Below are 24701 nucleotides of genomic sequence, written 5' to 3'. Positions count from 1 at the left end.
CAGGGCTGTAGTTTTGTCACCATGTGCTATAGATCTTCACTCTGAGTGTGCTACACAGCAGGGGTTGGTTTTGTACAATAGCAAAGAGGATGGATGGATGGATGAAGGAAATGAATGTTGGATTTGAAAGCGTTTTTATTGATCTGCCAGAGAAAGCTAGTGTGTGTGCACACGCGCAGCAGGGACATCGTGAAGCTGGACAAAGTACTGAGGAAGAACAAAGAACAGAAAGACACTGAAAATCTCAATAGATCTGTTCTTTCTTTTTGGGTCTCCTCTCTGTCTCTTTCTCTCTCTCTCTCTCTCTCCCCCCCTCTCTCTTTATGCTTTGAGATAAGGTACAGTTTACAAAAGAGTATGATAAAAATATTTTCTATTTTTGTTCTTTATCTATCTATTAAAAGCAACATGGGAAAGCTGTCAAACCATCTGAATTCTTGGATGGACTCTGCTGTAAATACATTGTCACTAAAGTGGTCAGAATGATTTGCCTAGAACCGTATTTCTGAACTTGCTCTGTGTTTCTGTGTGTTTGTGTGTGTGTGTGTGTGTGTCTGTGTGCTTCTCTGTTTCTCTGTTTTTCATTTTTTTAAATATCCCCTCTATCAGTTCCCCATCTCTATTACTTACAGTTTCCAACCTCTCATCTCTTGTGCTCCATTATCCATTACATCTTTGCCACACACACACACACACACACACACACAATGTACAGAGCCAAATCTGAATGCAGCTTCAAATAAACAAACTTGTTAAATAGGCTGTGTGTATAATGTTGATCGATTATTAAGTGAATCTCTGTTATTGTACATTTCTGGTGTTTTTCTGTCCCACTTTGAGTAACTTGCAGAGCAAAGTGAAGTTTTGATTTTAAGTCATTTTTAGAGTAGTATGTCATGTACACACCCTTGTAGTGCTTTGAGAAGTATACAGTAAAAGAAATTTGTCCTTGCAAGGGGTTCATACACACAGTAACAGACAGAGGGCGCTCTTTCCTTTAGATAAAAGAATGTGGGGAACAGATGTTAGGAGATGTGGTACCATCTTCCTTTAGGGGAGAGAAAAATGTTGAGTCCTTGGGGAATGAGTCAGAGAGAGAAAGAAAGAGTGAGAGAGAGAGAGACAGACGGATAGACAGTCATTTTTGAGTGATAAGGGTTATGTAGGCAGAGGTATAGAGCAGGACACAAATCATTAGCTCTTACGCCAGTGGAAAGCATACCTCTCTCAAATGTTCACCTAAGACCATTCTACTCTACCCCTTCTCTCTCTCTCTCTCTCTCTCTCTCTCTCTCTCCCCCTCCCTCTCTCTCCCTCACACACACACACACACACACACACACACACACAGGGTATCAGTGCATTGTAATTTATAGCGTTGGTGCTGTATGTGGGCTGAGGCCGGCTGGACTCAGGACTCAGTGGCAGAGCTGCATGGGGATTTTTCACTTTAGTTAATGGTACATATCATATCAGGATTTCACACTGCCTGCTCCCCCGGGAGAGCCAGCCACGCTCTCAGCAATTAGAGTGACAGCGGGCAGGCGGGCAGGCTCCCAGAGGAGCTCTGAGACAGAGAGAGAGAGAGAGAGAGAGAGAGAGAGAGAGACTGCACAGGGGGATTCAAACCAAACCAGACACACTGCACAGGAGATTTGAATGAAAGTACAAACAGGGGGTTTGAGTGCAGTAAAGCCATAAGGAATGCACGTTACAGCAAGGATTCAAACTAAATGAAACAGAGATGATTCAAACAAGCTTGTGTAACAATTTTGTGAGTTCTGTGAGCTGGCCTATGACAGCTATCTAATGGTTAGACTGATAATTATTCTCTCTCTCTCTCTCTCTCTCTCTCTCTCTCTCTCTCTCTCTCTAGTAATAAGAATAGTAAGTCGAACAGGCTGTTTATCATTGAGACAGCTGAGATATGGGCTTCTTTAAAACTCTGGTTTCTCCTGTCTTGGTCATGGCCAATCTGCATCGTTCACTCTTCAGCTCAAACACACATCCTTTCCTTTTTTTTCCCTTTCTTTGTATCGCTCCATTCCTTCGTCTGCCTTTCTGTGGACAGCATTCCTTCCCAGTCTAGTGGGAATCCGTGGGTTTCCATGCTCTGATGCTTCTCCCTGCGGTCTGCGTGGCTGGGACAGGGTTTGGTTTGGTTCTGGCCCAAATACCAGTCTGGACTGTACCATTACTCAACAGCAGGGGAGGATGTTCACACCATACAGGCATTTACCAGACGCAGTCACTGAGAAGAACTCACATCAATCTAGGTTCAGCTGGCAATGCCTCACTGTTTGCCAACTCACACACACACACACACACACCAGTGTGCCTAATGATTTTCTATGTGATTGGTTATTACTTGTCTTGCACTGGTCTACTCTGTTTTGATGGTGAAGTACTGGAGTTCATGTTGTATTGTAATACCTTGCATTGCATTTCTGTGTTGAACGTTTTTCTATGATGGGTTTGTTTGCCTTGAGCTGTGTTACAGTGTCCAGTGTTGTAGTGTTGGGTTACCCTTTATTGTGTCATGTGCCTGGGTGGTAAGCTGAAGCTTTAGCGATTTCAAGTGCTGTGTGCTAATGGATAGATACAGTACAGACCATACCAGCTTCTGAGGGGCTACGCTCTCTCTCTCTCTCTTTCTCTCTCTCTCTCTCTCTCTCTCTCTCTGTATCCGTCTTTGCTTTCTCTCTCATGCAGTTTTGCAATTTCTCAGTTTTTCTTTTTTCTCTCATGCATTCTACAGCTGCCCACTCTAATTCTCTCTCTCTCTCTCGTGCTCTCACTCTCCCCCTTTCTCTCTCTCTCTCTTTTTCTTTCTGTCTCTCCTCTTGCCCACCCAGGCAGCTTAGTGGTGCAGCATGAGGCAATGTAAGTTGGATCTGGGTGGCTGCCAGCTATGGAGGTGTGGAGATTGGTTGGATTGAGAGAAGGGGAAGAGGGGAACTGGACTGCCCATGTGAAAGGGGTCAGAGCTGGGCAACTGTCTCCTGGAGGTGGGGGAGAGAGATTTGAGCCAATGTGGAGAAGGAAGAAACAGGCAGTGGAGCGCAACATAGCAGGGAGGAGTACCAAACACTCTTGACACTTTGACACTTTGGAGAGAGAGAGAGAGAGAGAGAGAGAGAGAGAGAGAGAGAGAGAGAGAGAGAGAGAGAGAGAGAGAGAGAGAGAGATTTATACGTTGTAAAGTTGAGAATTTATGACTGTTTCATGTTTGTGTATTAAGGTTAGAGCCTGTGTTTGTAAGTATGTGTGTGTACATATTTATAACATTTGAATCGCTACATAGAGATACAAAAACACACACACACACACACTGATCTGGATATGCTGGAGAGTGAGCAGCAGGAATGTAGTGAGTTAGAGAGAGAGAGAGAGAGAGAGAGAGAGAGGGGGAGGGAATTTGAATCCCACTGCTCTGTTCTGACTGCATTCAGGGTTTGGTACTGATTGGTCAGAGTGACTACTGTTTGTCTCCTCCAGTGCATATCTAGAGCTGTGTCCTTTGGACCTGAGCTAGAATGTTTGAGACTTGTTCTTAAGTATGACAGTCCAGCTGGGATAATAAGACTTTTTTTTTTTTTGTCCGTTTGTGTTTGTGGTTGATATTGGGGTGCAATGTGTGATAAGGTAGGACCTGACTTCAATCAACATTTGGCCTGACTCTTCAGGAAACTGGTGGAGCTCGGTCCATTTCTGATTACGTGAGCTTGGGTGGAGAGCTCAGTGTTGTTGGGATTTTTTTTTTTTTTTACTGTTGGGCCGCAGTCTGTAAAAAGCAGAACGACCTTGTGTTTTTCCATCCCTGCCCTTCCTTTCCACTCACACATCCACTTTTCCACATCCCTCTGCCTGTGTATATGATACTGAATTGAAAATCAGACAGACAGATCATTTGGTGTAAATTATACATGTCTGAGGCTAACTTCTACACGGCCTAGAAAACACTACACAGACAATTAAAGCGTGATGTTAAGAGCAGTGGAAAGACTGAGTGATGGATACACAAACAGTCTGATGAGCACAATGTGATTAAAAAGGGAGCGAGAGAGAGAATTTTCAGAGGTGGTGATTGTACTGGACACATGTTTTGTTGTGTAGTGTGTTGTCATTTCATGTACATATTTCGTTGCTTTGGAGCACAGTATTGAAAATATTAAATGAACTACATGTCTTGGGTGCCGTGCAATACGTCAACTCCCAGGAGCTTGAGAGAGCACAAAAAGTTTGACTGTTTGTAAGCGGGAGAGTGTAGGAGATGGTGAGAGAGAGTGAGGGAGGGAGTGAGAGAGAGAGGCTGTGGAGAGAGGTGGAATATGTGGTTAAGTGGTGTTGGTGTGGAGGAGGCAGTGTGATTAAGTGTGTGTTAGAGTGATGAATGTGTGAGAGGATGGAGTGCGCTCCTGGGAGCAGAGCGCCACACACCAGTCCAGAGCTCTCCCTCTCACACTGCTTGGTGTGGCAGACTTCCTTCATAACACCGTCACTGACAATGTAACCAAAGCATTAACTGTCTTACTGATCAATTATAAGACAAAGAAATAGAGCAACATGTCAAAACATGTTCATATCTTTAGTAATTATTGCAAGGAACAAATGTTCAGAGTATAATTTATTTGACAGTTGAGTCACAGAATGTCAGTGCACTCAGAGCCTGATAACCAGCACACACAGAGAGAACCGCTACTCTCTCATCCCTGTGGGGAGCTTTCTCTGACTTTCTCTCTCTTTTTCTCCTCTTTCTCTCTCTCTCCTTCTGTCACTCTCAGTCTCTCTCTCTCTCTCTCTCTCTCTCTTTCTCTTTCTCTCTCACTCTCAGTCTTTCTCTCTTTCTCTCTCCCTCTCTCTCTCTCTCTCTCTCTCTGTCTCTCTCGCTCACTCTCTGTCTTTCCCATTCTCTGTTTCTGCTCTAAAAGACACATGGAGACAGGTCTGTGTTTGCTGTGTGCCTGCCTGAATCCTGCTCTGATGGAGCTGAGACTACAAAGGGGGAGAGAGAGGGAGAGAAAGAAAGCAGTGGGTGTTTTCTGTAAAGTCACCTTGACAGCTCTATTTAAAAGGCACATCTAGAGGACCTTGGGTACAGAACAGTTTTAGTCTAATTGTTTTCACAGAGAGAGCTCGACTGGAGAAACACAACAGCATGTGTCTATGAGCAAGTCTGGGTATGTGTGGGTGTGTGTATATTCTTGTTAATATGTATGGATGTGCACGAGCACACGTGTGTGTGTGGTTTTTTTTTTTCCTAGATATTTGTTTTAGTGTGCATATGTGCATATTCATTGCTGTCTCTGCCCACATCATTCCAGCTCAGTGTGTCTAACTCACTGTTACATCATCAGAATGGGCAAACTCGACTCAACAGTCTGGTCAAAGGTCATGACGTTCAGGCTACAGCAGCCAACCCAAAAGCAACTTGTGCTTGTCAGTTACTCTAATTTTCTTTTGGAATGGGGTATTATGAACTCCCGACAAACTGGCTCCACTCTGGGACAGAAAGCACGCTCAGAATCCCGGTATAAGTTCACACCAGTGGGAAAGATTGGAGAATTCATACTGGGAATGAAGAGGAAATAACAGATAGGCTATCCTGGCACAGGTTTGTCCATACCAGCATCATCCCCTCAGCTGCCCAGAGCATCCGTCAGAGTGTCATGGGTGTGGGCAGCAGAACCAATCCCATAGGGTAAGCCATCCCTCCATGGACTGGGCATTTTTTTTCTCTTTACACTAGGATTAACCCTACAGGAGTCTGCAAAAGCCCAGGGGCAGGACGATGGCCTTGAGTCTAGAACAGCTTGCATACCAATAAAGTCATTTTACCCTAGCGTGAAATCAACAGACTCCGTACAGACGGAAGGGTTGGAAAGTGAGAGCAGGAGTAGACTGGTTAAGGAGAGAAGGGTAGATAACAAGAGAAAGCAGGTGATGGGTCAGTATGAGGTCTGCTGGTTGGTCAAAGCAAATTGAGTAGTGAAAGGTGAGGTCTGGGTTACAGAAAGGGGGCGGTGGATTGGTCAGCGTGAAATGAGGGGGCAAATGATTGGTCAAAGTGGCATTTGAGGTGAAGAATGAGGGCATGGCATTGGTCAGTGGGAGGTGAGTGCTTATGAAGATTTACTAGGAGAGTGGGAAAGGTGAGGCCTCATTATTTCAGCTGTGCTGTACAAACCACCTTGCTCATGGAGGCAAGTGAGACAGCCAGGGGACAACAGAGTGAAAAACAGAGAACAGGTGACGGACCCATGCCTGCGACCTCTGCCCTACCATTAGCCGTCTTCTGTCTCTTTCTCTGGCCCTGTCACCATCTCTCTCTCAATCTGTCTGACTTTATCTCTTCCTTTGTCTCTCTGTCTCCCCGTCTTTCCATCTCTCTTTCTCTCTCTCTCTCCCTCCGTCCCCTTCTCACTCTCTCTCTCTCCGTCTGTCTATCTCTGTCTGTTTCAATACAGTTCAACTCTCTTTGTCTCTCTGTGAGGTCTTTGTGTCTCTGTGTGTCAGCGCTTTACAGGGCAGGAAAATGGAGTCTACTCATTTCCTCAGCAGTGCCTCCTGAACTTTGGTGTCTCTGTGACCTGGAGCACACACAGGTATTGGTGATCATGTTACTGACAAGTCACTTTTGTTTGCCAAGCACTGCAGCTCATGGAGCCTCCATCACAGATTTCCCACATGTACCAAAATGATAAAGAGATACGCAGGTAGGTAGGTAGGTAGGTAGACAGATAGATAGATAGATAGATAGATAGATAGATAGATAGATAGATAGATAGATAGATAGATAGACAGATAGATAGATAGATAGATAGATAGATAGATAGATAGATAGATAGATGGCATCCACAATGCTTTAGTCAGCCTGGCTCTTAATAGACAGGTTTAGTAATAGTCAGTCTAATGTATAGTCAGTAGCATTATGTAATCATACATATTCCAAACACTTCTACATGTCTCTTCTGTTGCCACAACTCTCAGTCTTGTCACGCTGGGCTTAGTTCTCAGCACTCTCCCCCAAAAAGTTTGTTACGTTTTTTTTTTTTTTGTTTTTTTTGAGCCGATTCGCCACGAGCCTCAGAGAGCCAACGAGCGTGACCGAGAGTGACAGAGTGATTTATGGGGCAGCTATAAGTAGCCATGCAGCCTGCTGCTGCTGCCAGGAGCTGGGGTCCCTGCAGAAACCTAATGCTGAACCCCCCCCCCACACCCCATAACCACCCACAAAAAATACACACATCAACACACTAGCACACACACACACACACTAACACCACCCTCTAAACTAAGCACTGCTCTTGGGTAAAGGGGAGCATCAGTTGGCCAAGATGCCAAATCTGCGTGTTTGTATGGCCTCATGCCAGCCGGTAATCAATTAAAGCCCTGCCAACCCCTGAGGAGAGGGAGGGAGGGAGGGAGAGCCTTCCTGAGGCTCCTCTGTGCTGAGACAGAGAGAGAGATTGAAACACAGAGACCAAGGGTGAGTGCTGATCTGAAACTGAAGGTTTTTATACCATCTAGATCACATACTTCAGTAAAATAAAAAAATATTTCCCTCATTATCTTTCATATGCCAACAGATAATAGATACACAATTAGTTTACTGTTTTTAGGTTTTGCTTCATTTCCTCAGGCTAGAGCAACAGACTTCACTTTTACAGCAGAATGCTAGAATTTAGTTTGTCTACACTGAACTGCACTGTGATACAGTAACACTTAGCTCTAGGAGATTTTTGCTCATTGCTGTCTGAAGCTTCTCTGACCTGTCTGAGAGCTGTCTGATTGGCTGCTGGTTGTCATGGTTATGTCAGTTGGCCTAGGTAGAGGACTGGAGAGTGGTGTGGTGCAACGCTGAGACAGGTGCTCTGCTATTTCTTCAGGCAGGGAAAAACACAAAAAACTCAATCTAAATCGTATTAAAATCTTATAACATATTTCTCCCTGTTCATCAGCCCCGGTATCTCTTTTCCTCTATATTTTTGGTTATCACTCTCCCCGTGTTTCCAGAAAAAGAAGAAAAAAAAACAAAAAACAGAAAGCTGTGGAAACGGTGACTCTCTTTGATGTGAGAGCAGCTCCAGAGGGGAAGGCCTGGGTAGTTGCCAGAGGCCCTCGGCTGGCTGACAGGCCTCTCTCTCTCTCTCTCTCTCTCTCTCTCTCTCTCTTCGCTCTTCTGGCTGGGAGCTTGAAAGCTTTGGTGATTAATTCTGCTGGGAGGATAAAAGCAGCTCCAGCCAGCCAGCACCCCTACTCACAGGCCCAGAGAACACGCTCCCTACCCCAGCACTACTGTCAGACCAGCTGCTGCCTACAACCAGCAGCGGCAGGTGATGGACCAGGAGAGAGAGAAAGAGAGAGACAGAGAGGGAAAGAGCGAAAAAAGATGGAGGGGGTGGAGAGAGAGAGTGAGGAAAAGATTGAGAGGGAGAGAGTGAGAGAGAGAGAGAGACATGGAGGAAGAGGGGGTGGAGGGAAAGAGGAGGTACTGTATCAAGCTGTTTTTTTTCTTTGTTTTTCTTTCCTCCTGAATTGTTTTATGAGGTGGCATCTTTTATTTTTTGCTGCCATGCCACGTTAATCCCCCGAGACTCAGCAGCACCCTGTTTTGAACAAGATCCAAGACACAGCTGTCTGACAGACTGCACCGAGAAAGAGAGAGAGAGAAGGAGAGGGAGAGAGAGAGGGAGAAGGAGAGAGAGAGAGAGAGAGAGAGAGAGAGGGAGAGCGAGAGAGGGAGAGAGAGTAGGACAGAAAGGAGAGAAGGAGAGAGAGCATTTGACAGAGACACAGATGTATGAAGAGAGAGGCAGCAGGAGCTGCACACAGTGAGAAGAATAGCAAACCTCAGAGTTAGATCTGCTCATCCAGTAACAGAGAGACAGAAAAGACAGAGAAAGAAAGCAATCTGTAGCTCACTCTCTAAAACCCTTGCCTTCTATAACTTATGCGATTAAGGGTGGGGTTATGGTAATATTAACTCTTCCCTCCATGTGTTGTCATGGTAATCTGTGGCTCTCTAAAACACAGGGGTAGTTGTAAGGACAGAAAAAAAAGAAGTATGTGTGTGTGAAGAGTTTATTACTGAATGAATGGAAATGAATTGAATGACTCATTTAAGGTGCATTTGAGATTTTGTAATGTATCTTGTGACATGTGACACTGTGTTGGTTGTAGCCCTCAAAGAGAATGCAGTATTGTTTTTAATGTTGCTTGTTTCTGAGATGGACAGACAGTTTGCAGTGATGTGTTCTGATGCAGCGGGGTAGCAGGGTAATAGATCCAGAATCTTTATGTCTCACCTCCATTAGCCCTGTTAAGATGTTCCTGGTTGGGGGTCAGGGGAATCCTCCTGACCTGTTCCCTACTGTGACCCCACTGTCTCAGGTCCCACTGTCCTACTCCAGCATCACAGCACTTGGATTGATGTGCTGTACAGAATGGGCCAGGTCTACTTGAGCTGTGTGTGTGTGTGTGTGTGTGTGTGTGCACTTTACATATGAGGAAGGGCAGACCTGAGATAGTGTGTCGAGTCTGGCACAAAATGGAAGCCATTAGTGTCAAAAGAACAGCCCTACAGCTGGCCATTAGACTGTGGTGTGTGTGTGTGTGTGTGTGTGTGTGTACAGGGTGTGTAGGATTAGAGTTCCCCCCTTCCATAGGAATATGCCTTGTTTTGCAGAGAGGAAATACCAGATTAAAGTGACGTTAAAACTCAGTTCCTTTCCATCCTTCTCTTTCACCCTGTCTGCTTTCTTCCTTCTCTTTCTCCTCTCCCTCTCTTTTCCACTCCTTCCTTCTATTCCATTTCCTTTCTTCTGTTATACCCTTTTTTTAAATTCTCTTCCATGTATACACTCCCTCTCATTTTCTCACTTTGGCCCTTTCTTGCCCTCTATCTCTCTCCTTTTCTATTTTTTTTTCTGTCTGTTTAGGGTACCCCTCCCTCTCCCTGTCTCTCTCTCCTGGGTGTAACACTGTTGGCAGTTCGAGTGAGAGGCAGCAGCCAGAGCTGTAAGGGGATCCGTTGGGGGATCAGTTTTCAGCTGTGTGTGTGTGTGTGTGTGTGTGTGTGTGTGTGCTTGGTTCGGCTCTCTCTCTCTCTCTCTCTCTCTCTCTCTGTCTAGAGGCAGGCTCTGGGGTGTGTGAGGGTCTTTACAGCATAGAGGGAGAATGCTGTTAATGCCCTTCAGATTGCCACTTTAATGACTCAAATAGCTCCTGTTGTCCTGCTGCAGTTAAAGCCATGCTAGCCTGCCCTGACTGGGGGGCGGCCCTCAGTGAATGATTAATAGTCTTTCACTCAATGTCATCTTGTGAGGCCCTGAGAGGGAGAGAGAGAGAGAGAGAGAGAGAGAGAGAGAGAAAGATGGAAAACACCCCTCTAGTTTCCTTCTTCTCCTCTCTTCTCTTCTCTTCTCCTCTCTTCTCTTCTCTTCTCTTCTCTTCTCTTCTCTTCTCTTCTCTTCTTGAGGGTGTGTTTCACACAAGTGTAATGCCACTAAAGCAAAAACAAATTCACAAGACATTCCAACATCTTGTGGCTGTCAGAAACACCCAGAGAGGATATGAAACAGCATACCAACCCCTTTTACACTGATTCAACAATACTTCCTGACCTCATTCCGCATCAGTCAGGATGAAACACTTAAATCCACAACTTGTACTGGAAATTGACTGAAAGTTTGAAAGCAGTTTGGTTTTAAAGAACCTAGTCAGTTTCTTTATTTTATCTGAATCAGAGCACAGGGATATTACAGACCACAGACAAGACTCTCTCTTGATATAATGGAATTTTTTTTTTATCAGTGTTTAGTCTCCACAGCCCCTAAACTCACCCACGGCTCTGGATGTCAGCAAAATACATATGGCAGATAGTTATAATAATGACACTTTTATCACCGCTGTAGTTTCACTGGCATTCAGGGTGCAGATTATCCATTGGATAATAAAGCAAATAGGATTTTAATTATTTTGAAGTGATGTGATAATACAGTGTATTAATATGCCAGTGAGTGTTAATGTACAATAAGACGCTGAGTGAGACCAATTTGTCTTGAATTTGTAGTCTAAAAAAAATCTGCTGATTGGTTGAAAAAAAAAAACTGCCTGCATTGCATCAGTGTAAATCATTAGCTACTGCAAAGATTAGATATGAGTGGCTGATGGTTCACACACAAAGACTCAGAAGCCTGGAGGTTGATAAAACCCAGCTGATTTTGTCTAAGTCACACAATGTTGAAAAAGCCACAAAAGTGAGTTTCTATCTCTTCAGGAGATCTTCAAGGTTTTTTTTTTTTTTGACAATACCATTGCTAAGAAAATTCAAGGACATTGAGAAAAGCTCATAGTAAGATTTGGTACAGAAAGTTGTGTTCTTCCACTGTTTTCTGATGGGAACAGAGGAACAAAAGGCAACTTGATATTAGGATTTGTCTCTGGCTTTAGGCTTCCTTTATTCTGGAAGCAATACTCAGAGCTAGACCATTCCAAAACATATAATACTAAGTTCTTAATATTAAGGAATACCGCAGAACAAATAAAGTACATAACCTTGCTGAATTATGAAGATAATAATATATAAAGCTGAATAGGAATTATTGTAACGTAAACCACATATTATATATTATTGCTAAATGAAAAGTTCATGAACATGTAGTCCATGTAAAAGTTCATGAAATGCATTTTAGATGAATATAAAATGCATATTGGTCTAGCGCCTCTGTGGCTTCTTCTTTGTCCATGGCATGTGAAAACAGACTGATATACAGGTCCAATCACTGAAAGCTCAGTTTGGCTTTTCACAGACCTAGACTTTAGTCTCTTAGAGGAGCAAGCAAAAACTGTGAAGGATAAATAGGTGAATGAAATGGCCAACTTAGGAGATACTGAGATCAATGAAAGAGAGAAAAGAGAGAGAGAGAGAGAGAGAGAATGAGAGAAAATGAGAAGGAAAGAAAGACAGCAAGAAAGAGATTGTGTTTATATAATAGTCTGTTACGTGCTCATAACAACCATTTGTGTTAGTTAACTGTTCAACTATGTGCATTTTGTTAAGTCACTTTGTTAATGTAAATGTAAGTTGTCCCATGTACACGGGGTAACTGTGTGGGGGTGAAGACTGAGGCTGGGGGGGTGGGGTGGGTTGGGGGTAGTCTAGAAGAGAAAAAGAACTGAAGTGAGTCTCCTGCTTCCAGCGGCCTGCAGCAGGGCCTGCCTGAGAGGAGGGGGAGCAGGGCCACAAGGTGAAAGCAGAGCTGGAATGTAAGAGGAATGTGGAGAATGATGGGATTTTTCCTGCTGGGCAACTGAGAGGAGCTCCATTGCTATGCAGCCTCTCTCACACACACACACACACACACAGACTAGCTGTCTCTCTCTTACCTACAAACATACACACACTATCTTTCTCTCTCCCTCTCTCTCTTTCATATGAACACAGAGCAGGGCTTCTCCCCACAGTCTTCTTTAACAGTCCTCTCTTCTCATCCTTCTCACTATTCTCTCTCTCTCTCTGTCCTTTTCTGTCTTCTATTATGCCACTCATAATAATACTGTTCTCATCCATCTCTCTGTCCCTTTCTTTCCATTCCTCCCTTCTTTCTTTCTGTCTATTCCTTCCTATTATTCTTCCCCCAATCCTTCTTATCTCACCCTTTCACCCTCTCCGTCTCTTTCTCTTCTCCTCTCACTCCGCTCACCCTCTCTATCCTTCCCTCCCCCCTTCTCTCTTTCTCGCTCTGTTCAGAGCCAAACTCTGTCTCAGCTGCTGCTGCTGCTGTTGGCTCCAGTCCAAAGCCTGACAGTCACAAGGCTGTTATTTATTCTATTTATTCTATCATTTCTTGTTTTTCCTTTTTCCGCGCGTGTCCTTCCAAAAAATGCAAAATGTTTGTTATCACCACGCCGCTACTCGACTCTGCTGTTTAGTTTAAGTGAAAGAGATTGTAAGATTAGCATTAAGGCTGAACTTTGAAGATCACTGGGTTTAGAATACAGACTCCTGTAGTGTACTGTCTGTGGTTGTGTGGTAGCATTGTGATTATCAGACTACTGCTGGGTCCTGTTACTGTGTTTTAAACCCTAGTGACGCAAGGCAGAAAGACTCAAGCTTATTCATGCTGAACCTTTTAAGAGATGAAATCATATCTGCCATGAGACTTCACACAATGCTGTGGTAATTCTTACACAACGCACAGTAACAGTCACAGCAAGTGCCTTTCAGCCTCCCTCTCTCTCTCTCTCTGTCTGTCTCTACCCCTTGCTGTGCCCGTAGACGGCATATAAACACACACAAACACATCTGTGCAGATGTACATATTCTGTCTTTCTGATCCTTTGGACCGGTCTCCTGTCAGGCTGTTGTCAGTGGCAACTTTCAAGAGAGTCCTGGCTTGACTTTTCACTCTTGAATTAGAATCTTCTCAGTTGAATTGACTCTGATCTTGCACGAAAAGCTGCTTTCACTTATTGTGTTGAGGTTTTATCTTTTAAATGTGAATAAGACAGTCAAAGAGGAGTATGAGAGAGACAGACAGATTGATCCTCTGTCGTATGTATGCTTTGAATTAAACCCAGACACACAGTGTGTATTGTATAACATAAAATAAGATACTTTCTGTTATCTATGCACCAAAGATTTTCACATATGAAAAATTCTATTCCAAGTTCACCTCCTCACTGTTTCTGTCAGTGGCATTGTAGACTGTGCCTGGGCAACCATGTGAGAGACACTCTTCCTCTTAAATAGTTCCCTCAGCATTCATACACAAAACACACACACACACACATACACATCTACAAGCCAATCTCCGGTCATGCCTGCTTTATCCCAGCAAAGCACACTTGTTTGGTGGAAAAAATGGTTAGCAGGGAAGGAGGGGTGCTTCACTGTCAGGAGTAGGTTGTGTGTGTGTGTGTGTGTATGTGAGAGAGAGACAGGTCAACAACGTTGATTTAGTATTGTAACTTAGGACAGTCGGGGTGGCTGTGGTAGGGAGTAAAATCGATGATATGCAGTGTTGTGTGTGTTTGGGGGTTAGTGTATATTCCCCGGTCTGGCTGGGCTATAATTGAAGTCTTGTGTCATCACTGTAGAAACATGAACGGCAGGATGTTGCTCAGATGTATTAACATTGGTGCTGTAATGGGGTCACTGGAAGGCAACCTTTCCTCCACCATGTCTTTCCACTGGGAGCTGACCTTCTACTGTTCTCTCTCTCTCTCTCTCTGTCTCACACACACACACACACACACACTCACGCGCACACACACACGCATTAAGCACAAACTTAAGAAGTCTTTATTGGCATTTGAGGATTCCTTTCTCTCTCTCTCTCAAATATACACATTCTTATACACATTACTGCTACGTACCCATAAATTGTCATTAGAGATACAAAAACAAACACATTTGTCAGTAGGCATACAGACTATTACTAACACATCATTAGAATCAGGAGAGTCTGCAATGGAGTTTGGAGCTGCAAGGGCTCTGACAGACTTTAGAGTGAACTAATACTTGTTTGGGAAAGCTGAACCTCTCTGTCTATGCCCTAGAGTCAGCACTGGACAGGGGAGAGGGAGACAGAGAGGGAGAGAGAGAGAGAGAGAGAGAGAGAGAGAGAGAGAGTGGCAGGGGTGTAGTAGAGAGAAAATGGGTGGAAGAGAGATAGAGAGGGAGAGAGGCTGTCCTCTCTGGCCTTGTGCCTGTCGGAGTGAATGGAGCGTGTGACAGGACATGTCGTGTTGAGTGACAAAGCTGAGAAAAACCCAAAGAGAAAAGACAGCACAAACACACTCCATAGCCTGATAAGGAGAGGAGAGAAAAGGACAGGAGAAGAAAATTCTGTGAAATATTTTGTGTATGTAGATGGTAAAAATATCAACTTTGGATGAATAGACACAAAGGAGAGTGTGAGAGAGGAGGTGAGAGGGAGAGCTGCAGCAGAGGACAGGAGAGAGGTGTATGTTTGGAGAGTCAGAGAGCTAAAATGAGATGGAGATATGGTGAGAGTGAGTAAGAATAAAACAGAGAGAGAGAGAGAGTGAGAGAAAGAGAGAGGGAGGGAGGGAAAGGCAGAGACCGGATACTCTGAATACCAGAGGGTGATAACGTCAGGCACTTTATAAATTTTCCCTGGCTGAGCTGGACTGTAGCCCTGAGGCACACGTACATTCAGTCTGCAAATCATGCTGAGACAGAGAGGGAGAGAGAGAGAGAGAGAGCGAGAGAGAGAGAAAGAGAGCGAGAGACGCAAGAGGAGAAACACAAAGTGTTTGTGTATTCATCAGTTTTTATGTATCACTAGTATGATATCATTATACAGTTATCGGTGCTTCGACAATAACGTTAGAGACACCCCGACCTGAAAAGGAGTAAAAGGAAAGACAGAACATTGCACATGATGAGAGAGAGAGATGTTTATGGTGGTTTGAGATTGTTATAGTGGTTTGAGTATTAAGACAACACCGCAGCCACCAAGAAGACAGAGAAGATGCAGATTTCCTGTTCATACCCATTAACCTACCTGCTAATCACACTTCCGGGCTGATCAACCAGTGTGTGTGTGTGTGTGTGGGTGGGTATTGGAATGTCTTCAAAACAGTTCCTTTTCACAAGCTGAAACAATGACATCTTACGTTAGGAGAGGCTGCGCATGATGGTCTCAAGCTCTGTAGGAAGAGAGGCAAAGGGTGTGTGTGTGTGTGTTAATGAGCAGCTGAGAGCAGCAATGGCTTATTGAAAATCTCACGTATGTCCTGTTTCTAGTTACAGATTGACCAATAACAATTCCTTGAGTGTTACATCCATGTTTCACCATTGTCTTCTCTGTAGGCAATATAAATTATTAGTGTTTTTACATATTTGTCAATTCTTACATTCCCACAGACTTGGACAACAGAGATGTGTTCTTATATTAGACTTGTAGAACAAGAACATTGATCTGAATTGGATGCAGAGAAGTGGCAGAGCAGATGAAGCTGTGAGTGCACTCTTTTCTGCTTGCTCTCCTGCGTGTGTGTGTGTGTGTGTGTGTGTGTTGAGAGGGTGACTCTTGGGAGTGAAGCACTAAACTTGATCAAACCAGTCTATTTGTCTTAAAGCTCAGGAGACTGGCCTCACTTCCTGTTGTGTAACGCTGCCTTTTCCAGAGCCAGTGAGGAGCGGGGCCCATGACCCAGAGAGAGGGAGGGAAAGAGGGAGAGAAAAAAAGAAAGAAAGAAAAAAAACAACATTCTGCTGGCACACGGCACATTCCTTTTGCGCTGAATATGCTGCTATTGTCCAGCAGTCATTCCTAAACTTCCTCTTCCAATGCAAGCCGTCTAAAACCGATGTCTAAAACCCACTTTTTCTGTCCTATTTGACTTGTTATTGAAGTATTTAGATATTTATTCACAACTCCTTTATAGCTGTTTCCGTCAGTCATAGGCCAGGAGTTATATGACGGCCTTCAGCATAGCAATACAGTTAAGTGTTGAGATGGTCTCAGTCCAACTTGTTTCATTCAGAATTATGACTGTGTTCAGAGGTAATGGACCCTTCAATCTTTGGTTCAGTTTCTGTAACTCTTTTTACTTCATGTCATTTTTTATCATTTCAGATGTCCTTGTTTTGTCTTAAGTGTATCAAGTGGTATTTGGTATCACAAAGATATGTGGAGAAGGTGTTGTCTTCAGCTGTCAATGGCAAACCACTCCAGTCACCTCTCAGTACTGTATTTCTGTGTGCAAAATATCTCCAGGGATGTCATTTTAGATATCAGTAATTCTAGTATTTTCCATTAGGTTTTCATCTTAAGCCTGTCCAGCAGTGCTCACCCTGACTTATGTGTTAGCACATGCTAACCGGCTAGCTGGGAAAGCTTTAAACAGACAGTGAGAGACAGAGAGTGAGAGTGAGAGAGAGAGAGAGACTCTGAGTGGAGTGCACTGTACCTCCCCATCACCATCCATCTTTCATCTCTCTCTCCCTCCCTCTCTCTTTTTCTCTCTCCACCTCTTTTCTCGCTGGCTCCTAAACACCATACACAGCACTCACACACCACACTTTACCACCCACCCACACACAGACACTCACATACTTAAAGCAAAAAAAAAAAAAAAAAGAGAGAAAAAGAAAAAAAACTCCCACTGTGCTCTTGACTGAGTCCAGCAGGCTGTGCCCCCCACCAACACCACACCCCCACTCTTTTCTTCATTCTTACTGTGCGCGTCACAGGGAGTCCACATACTAACAGAGAAATACCCTAAAACGACAGTGCTCCTTCCATATGCTGGGTATTCATTTAGATTTCAATATGCGTATGTCAGCGTTTTACACACACACACACACATATCAGCTGAGAAAGTTTACAACAGATGCTTTGCCTCAAGGTTACAGTGTGCACCGTAAAATACCTTTCTCACACACACACACACACACACACACACACACCTTTATATGTAAACATACAATGGCTTGCTCTCTTTCTCACACACACACACACACACACACACACACTCACAGGGTGCTCAATACCCTTTTCACACTCACACAGATTTTAAACTCTGTCACTCCAGCCCCTACCCCTAAAACTCCCCACACTCTGTCCCTCTCTCACACACTCAGTAGGTGATGGGGATTTTGGCTCAGTCCACATGTCTGACATACGGCTATAGTTTCCTCCTGAGTACAGAGCTCTGTGCATGCCCACCTAACAGAGAACACACATCATTACAACAGCCCTTACAGGAGAGAGAGAGAGAGAGAGAGAAATGTAGCGTTGGTAGTTTGGTCGTAGTTGTAGTAGGTGTGATAACAGTAGCTTAGAAAGGACTGTAGCGTGAATCTACTTTCTGTAAAGTTTTCCCATTTTTCCCTAACACAAGTTCATATTTCAGCTTAGTGCATTGCATTTATAGTGCTTTACTATGAATAATATCAACTACTGTAAATGTCTTGTCAACATGGTTTATCAAAATCCAGCATAAATCCCATCTAGGCATTCAAATCGTCGCATTAGGAGGATACACGGTAACAAAGCAGTAACAAAGAGCTCTTCTTTCAGAATTTGGTAACATTACTCTGAAATTACATAGCCACCATTGAAGAGTCATTCCGCACCTCCCTGCATCTGAAGGTACAGTAGCCCAGTCTGACAATTTGAGGTCAAGGATTGACATTAAAATGGCTGGTTTTAAAGCCACAAAGCTTCCAATCATGGGTTGTCCTTTTTTTCCACTGCTGGGTTTTGTTCTCTTGAGGGATTTGGAATCCTGCACTTAAGTTCCTTTCATGCCTATGTCTCCTGTGCCATGCTGAGGTGTAGTGTTACTGCACGCATGAAAACAGATACCACACACAGTGCATGTGGACCGGTGACTCAATACAGCACAAAAGGCAAAAAGTAGTACAACAGGAGCCTGTCCCAGTTTACAGAAAAGAGACAGAGGGGAAAGAAGGATAGAGAGCGATGAAGAGGGAGAGGGGGAGAGAGGGAGGGAGCGAGAGAGTGAGAGAGAGAGAGAGAAATGAGGAAGGGAAAGACAGGAATGGAGAGAAAGCAAGAAACTTTGCTCTAGAAAGACTTCCAAATGAAATGAAGGATTGCATAAACCAGCTAAAATAAGCATAAATAACACACTTGCATTTTGTGAAGTTTTTGCGTGTGTGTGTGTGTATGCATACATGCATGTGTTGGGGGAGAGGGGGTGTTTTGACAGCTTGCAGCAATCAAGCTGTGAGTAGGCAGAAGGCTGTCTCACTCTGTGTGTATGTGTGGGAGTGAGGTGAGCAGGGGCGACAGTTTGGGTCTCCTGGCTACGGTCCCCGAGCCCTCGCACTCCCACCAAGGTCACATGACACCAGTCAAATTCTGTCACCACCTCTCAGAGGAGAGCTGGCACCAGTCAGCCTGCCACCAACACAGCCAGAACTCTCACACACTCAGTGCACAGTGCCAGTGCTCTCTCACACTCAAAATAAATATACCTACTGTACTCTGCCAATCTTAGAATACACCTATAGTTCCCTCAGACTCAGAATATACCCACTGTACTCTAGCAATCTCAGTACAGACCTATGATTCTCTCACACTCCCAGTACACACCTGCATCACTCTAACACAATCATACAAGCTACACTGCACCAACATACCCAGTACACACCTGCATCACTCTAACACACTCAAAATACACCTATAGCACTCTCATACTCTCTATTCATTACATGTACTTATCAGTACACAAATACATAACTCAAATACTACTCCAGAATGTATACCGTAATTCTAGTAATACAACGATTTTAACAGTGTAATACACAGATTTATCCCCTGCGCCTGAATTTCACACACACATAAACTCTCTCTCACACACACACTGAATGTACCACCATGATATCCATACACACACAATTAAAAACACACATATCACTCACAAAAGTCCTATACCACACAGGAAGTCTCCATTCAGCGTACACAAACCCCACACACTGTCGTAAAGATGGAGTATGGTCCTATCAGAACAAACCCCTAACACTGTCCTTTAACACACAGGACTATATTCAAATATTATGTATTTAATACAAACTGAAAATGTGCATACACTAGTCAACACAAATCTATACGGCTCAGACACTTCATACAACACATACCAAACTCCCTTCAACACTCAGTTATGCTGATCAGTGTACACACAGTTAGGTCAAATGCTGTCAGTTAAACAAAGATAAAAAACTGTGTACTCAATAACAATACATGCCTTTCACATACCATATACAGTTTGGCCTCTCATTCATACACTTGTCTTATGATGCTTACAAACGTTTATAGCAGAAGTGTTCAGGCGATGATGAGCACAAAATTAAAAAAAAAAAAAAAAAAACCCTCTGTGATACAGAAAAGACTCTCTCTCTCTCCCTTTCACCCTTTCTCTTGTGTGCACTATGAGCCAGAGTGCCCCTGTCTTTGAGTCAAGTAAGATTCTAGCACTTCACATTCACTTTTAGCACTGCAAAGTCAAACAGTGACTCACAAATTCCTGCCCGTTTTCCATGGATAGGAAACAGCCTAAAAGGACAGGACTTTTCTTTCTCCCCTTAAAACCTCACTGAGCCCCCCCCCCCACCCCTCTCCCAGTCACTTTCAAAGGGCCCTCCAGATTATTCCATCAAACAATGCTTTCCCTGAGCAGAGTTTTATCTCTGTTACTAGATCTCTGCGTTTAGGCTGCTAGCACAATCAAAAGTGACTCCCGAATGTTCTAAAACTTCAGGGGCGGTAAGATACCTCCATCTCCCTCTGAATCCCTCCAAGACTTCAAAGATGCCCCCTGGAATCCAGTGACACCTTCTCCCACAGGTGGTATGACATAAAACGGTATTAAGGTAGTCTTGCACATTGACATTAACGATCCAGCTGCTTTGTTAAAGTGACAAAGTACCTTAACAACAGCTTTAAAATGCCTGTATCTCCTGTCAGAAGAGCAAACGAACCTGAAGATGTCTCAGAAGTGGGACATCTCGCACTACTGCTCTGTACTGTACTCACAATCACTTGTTCAGGTTTTTGGCGTTTCATTTTTAAGCAATGTGCTTATGAAAACAGACATGCTGTGCGCTTAAATAGTGGATACATCGACACACACATGTACAAAAAAAACAAAAACAAAAAAAACAGGTACATATACACAAATAAAACAACATACATATGTATGAGATTTGTTCAGGAATTTAAGTGCTATTTTTGATTTTAGCTATTTAGTATTCTTCCAATAGTACAGATTCTGGCTACGATCAGATTTCAAATAAGAACTAAAAGCTCATCAAAAAACGTTTTAACCTAAGGCTGAGATTTCTCCCTCCCTCCTTTTTCCCCTGCTCCAGAACCCTGCACCCTGTTTGAAATCCTCCGCCCCTCTGCATGGTGAAGGGGGAGAAAGAGAAAAAAGCTTAAATGTTCTGAATGCTGGTGAGGAATGTTTAAAAGTGTCTGTGTGCGAGGAGGGGGTCGGCTGCTGAGTTTTCAGGGGGGAGGAAGACTCCCGTGGGACAAACCCGTCTCAAAGATCTGGTATGCGTGACTGAGCAAGAAGAGGCAAAATCCAAACCTGGCTTCGTAACTTCAAGAAACAACGGCGCTCGCGTTTATTTTACAACTGAAACCTTCATATCGACACGAAAATAACTGTTTCGAATCGTAAGAAGCACCGCTCGTCCTTTAAACTGAACCTCAACAGAATAATTACCATTTAAACAAGACAAGCCTTTGTCAGTTTATACAAACTAGAACATTCTAAGGCTCTTCACCACAATCAGCCATATAACGTCTGAGTAATTATTAGAGACACTCTACCTAGCGTAATCAAGAAGCATCCATTTTGTTGCGGCTTGTAAATAACGTAACAAACAAGATGACAAACATATTCTCGAATGTTTATCATTTCCAGCAAACTAAAACCAGCAATTTCTCAAACGTAAATCATACACAATTCAGTATTCACCCGAATCTCATTTTAGTTCATAATACTGAAACCACTATTTTCTATTCACACCTCGACGTGCCGTATCAGACACTCAGGCAGAGTATCATTCATTGGAAACAGACAAAAAGGACATTATTATTGAAATAAAGATCCCGTGAAGAACCGGATCTTTCACTAAAAACCAATAACTTAAACGAAACTCAACATGGCTCTTTTTAATTATATAAATATCAACTTTAATGTTTTACCGTAAGAATATAAAACAATTTAATTTTGGATTCTTTTTACAAATACATATACAGTACATTAAAACACAGTAGCTTTTCAGCAGGACTCAATACATGTTGCAGGTCGATAAATCATGTCACACAGGCCTGACACGCATTTGCTTGTTACCCGAGAAAAAAATCGATTGCTCCTCGTAATAACTATGTCCATCTACATAAATTTAAATGTGTATTTCGTTTAAATGGACAAAACACTGTCCTTTCATGATGGTGCAGCCTGAATATTAAGGTTGCAAATCAGGGTGCCCAATAAAGAAACGGTGGAATTGCTTGACTGGAAAGTAATCTGGAAAAGGGTATTTCTACAGAGAAATCACTTCAATTTGAAGTACAACGCTCTGAATAACAGCCATTAATTAAACTATATCTGCTTACATAAGCATGAGTACACAAGCAGAGGGGACCTCTTATTCAAAGCTTGAATTAAAGGCTTTGGGCCTATTAGTTGAGCTAAAAATAAAACAAAAAATAAACAAAAACAAAATATAAAAGCTTTTTTTTGTATACAAACCAGTATTCAATCCGTCTTTGCATAAACTCGATGCTGTCTGAGTTGAACCAATCTGTGCTTCAAAACTATCGTTTCAGCCTTTTGTTGGCCATTTCTGGGGACATTAACAAAGGTAGTTAGAATCCATTCTTTTTGCTATTCTCAAGCGAAGGACACGGTGGGGGAGGGGATTATTACTAGGCACAATTTGTCTCATTTTCTCTTTCTTTTAAAGAATACACGATATGATACATCTACGAGGTAGCCGAAATGTTTAGGCGCGATAGATTGGGAGGAGGAGGTTTTATATTGCGAATCGTTAGGAATGAAAAAAAAGTTTAGTGTTCCACATACCGGTCAAATCTTTTTGTTATTAGAACTGAAATAGGATTAATTGTCTCTTGCATTTTCTTTGTGAAAGAATGCGACTAATTTTATGCAGTTTAGTACACGGAGATCCAACTACGACGTTGAGCAAACTGAATCTTTTTAAATAATGAAAAATCCCCGCCCACTCAACCCCCTCCGCCCCCTCCCTACATTTTCCTCTCACCAAATCTCACCGAGTTTCACCTCACTTTCTCACTCTCAGTCATCTGCCAGAGGCCCAGGTTCAAAACTTTAAGGCAGGGGAGCTGCGTTATTCTCTCCAAGCCCCTCTTAGTGATTTTTGTACATCCATACAGATCGATGCCAGTCAACTGAGTCAAGTGGTCGGCTATGAGCTCGAGTCCTTTGTCTGTAATCCGCACACACTGGCCAATGTTGAGGGTCCTCAGCTCGTGCATCTGGCGCACCATCCGATTGATGCCGTCGTCGCTAATGTGGCACGAACACAGCGACAGCGACTTGAGCTGGTACAGTCCCTGGGCAATGTACGCCAGGCTCTGGTCCCCGATCTTGTCGCAGAAAGACACGTCGAGGCCCGATAGCCTCAAAGTGCCCATAGCGAGGTGCATAATTCCCGTATCACTGATGTTGTCGCAAGACCGTAGGTTAAGGCTCCAAAGACTTGTCATGTGGGACAGATGAATCATGCCGGCGTCCGAAATACCCCCGCAGAAACTCAAATTAAGAACTTTAAGCTTGGTCAAGCCTTTGGAGATGTGTTTGAGGGACAGGTCCGTCAACTTCTGGCAGTCCTGCAGCGTCAGGTACTCCAGGTTCAAACAGCCTTCTGCTGCACTCCTAGTCATGCCAGCCAAATGCCCTATACCCACATCGGACACATGCCGGCAGCTCCTCAGGTTCAGGCTCTTGAGTCTGTGCAAACCCCAAGCAATGAGTAACAAACCAGTATTGGTGATGTTGCTGCAGCCCCCAAGCTCCAACACCTCTAGGTTTTTCAAATACTGAGCAATTCTGCCCAGGCTAGAGTCCGTGATCTGTTTGCAAAGGCTCAGGTTGAGTACCCGCAGGGAAGGTATTTCCTGTACGAAAGCATGCCCCAGGCCGTTATCTGTTAAGTTATAGCAGCCGCTTAGGTTCAAACTCTCAATGTTTGGCATTCCCTGGATCACGTAGCTCAGGCTTCGCCGGAGGCTTAAGATCTGTACTCGCCGGATTCCCCGGGCCTGGAGGCTAGGGAACAGCGACGGGTTCGCCCTCCTCAAATGCAGCTTGGCTTCCACCCCCCTCCACACCGACTTGTGATAAGAGGCGTCCCTCCACGCCGTGCACACTTGGGCCACTCTGCCTTTGTCCCTTACGTCCAAGTAACTGAAAATCATGGCTAAAATTTCCGGGAAGAGGCACGATATGTGCGTCTCCATCTTACATATGTGTGAGAAAAATACTTCGGCAAGCTCACCGAGGTGTTTCTTTCTGCCACCAAGTACTAGTCTTTTATCCAGAAAACAAGCTTTTTCCACTAAACCTCAACCGATTTTCTTTTCACATTTAACTGTGCAAATCGATCAACTCCACGTCCCACGTGATCCGTCTGGTTGCGCAGTAGGATTCAAATGCAAAAAGCTCCAAAAAGCTTGTTCCAGTACAAACCTACCGCGATGGGGGGAAACGCTGGCGGTCAGACAACGCTATCCATTTTCTGTTCGGATAATCGTCTTCGCTCAACCCTGGGATCCAGACGGTCGTACATTTTCAAAATAGCTTTGAAACTACCATAAAGACTCGGAGGGTGAATAAAAAATCGGATCTATTCGATGGTCCGTTCAAACCGCTATCACAAAAAGACTGGGGTTTCGTTTTGTATTTGCGCTCCGCTCGCACGCATTGCCAAGCCAAGGGGCTTCCTGCTGCCTTTGTCTGATCTTTTCAAACTGACTTGGCAGGGCCGCCAGCACTCAGCTGCTAGAGGGGGAGACACATTTTTAAAACTAATAAAACATTTTTCCTGTGGGACAGTCAACGCACAATGAGTCACACATTTTTCTAGAAATGTTTTAGCTGTATAAGCATTCTCCTCATATTTTAACAAAGCCCGTATC

General features: G+C 43.7%; 1 protein-coding gene across 1 annotated transcript; it reads right to left on the bottom strand.

Moving 5' to 3' along the window:
- Positions 1–22810: 22810 nt before the first annotated feature.
- On the bottom strand, positions 22811–24026 carry fbxl14b (F-box and leucine-rich repeat protein 14b). The gene has a single exon (XM_030786503.1). It carries the CDS (start codon positions 24021–24023, stop codon positions 22821–22823), a length of 1203 nt encoding a protein of 400 aa, XP_030642363.1. The 5' UTR covers positions 24024–24026; the 3' UTR covers positions 22811–22820.
- Positions 24027–24701: the final 675 nt, after the last annotated feature.

The sequence above is a fragment of the Chanos chanos genome, chromosome 1, assembly GCF_902362185.1.
Source record: "Chanos chanos chromosome 1, fChaCha1.1, whole genome shotgun sequence".
Classification (NCBI taxonomy): Eukaryota; Metazoa; Chordata; class Actinopteri; order Gonorynchiformes; family Chanidae; genus Chanos; species Chanos chanos.
Note: the sequence above shows the minus strand (reverse complement) of the source record. Positions and strands in the feature narration are given on the sequence as shown.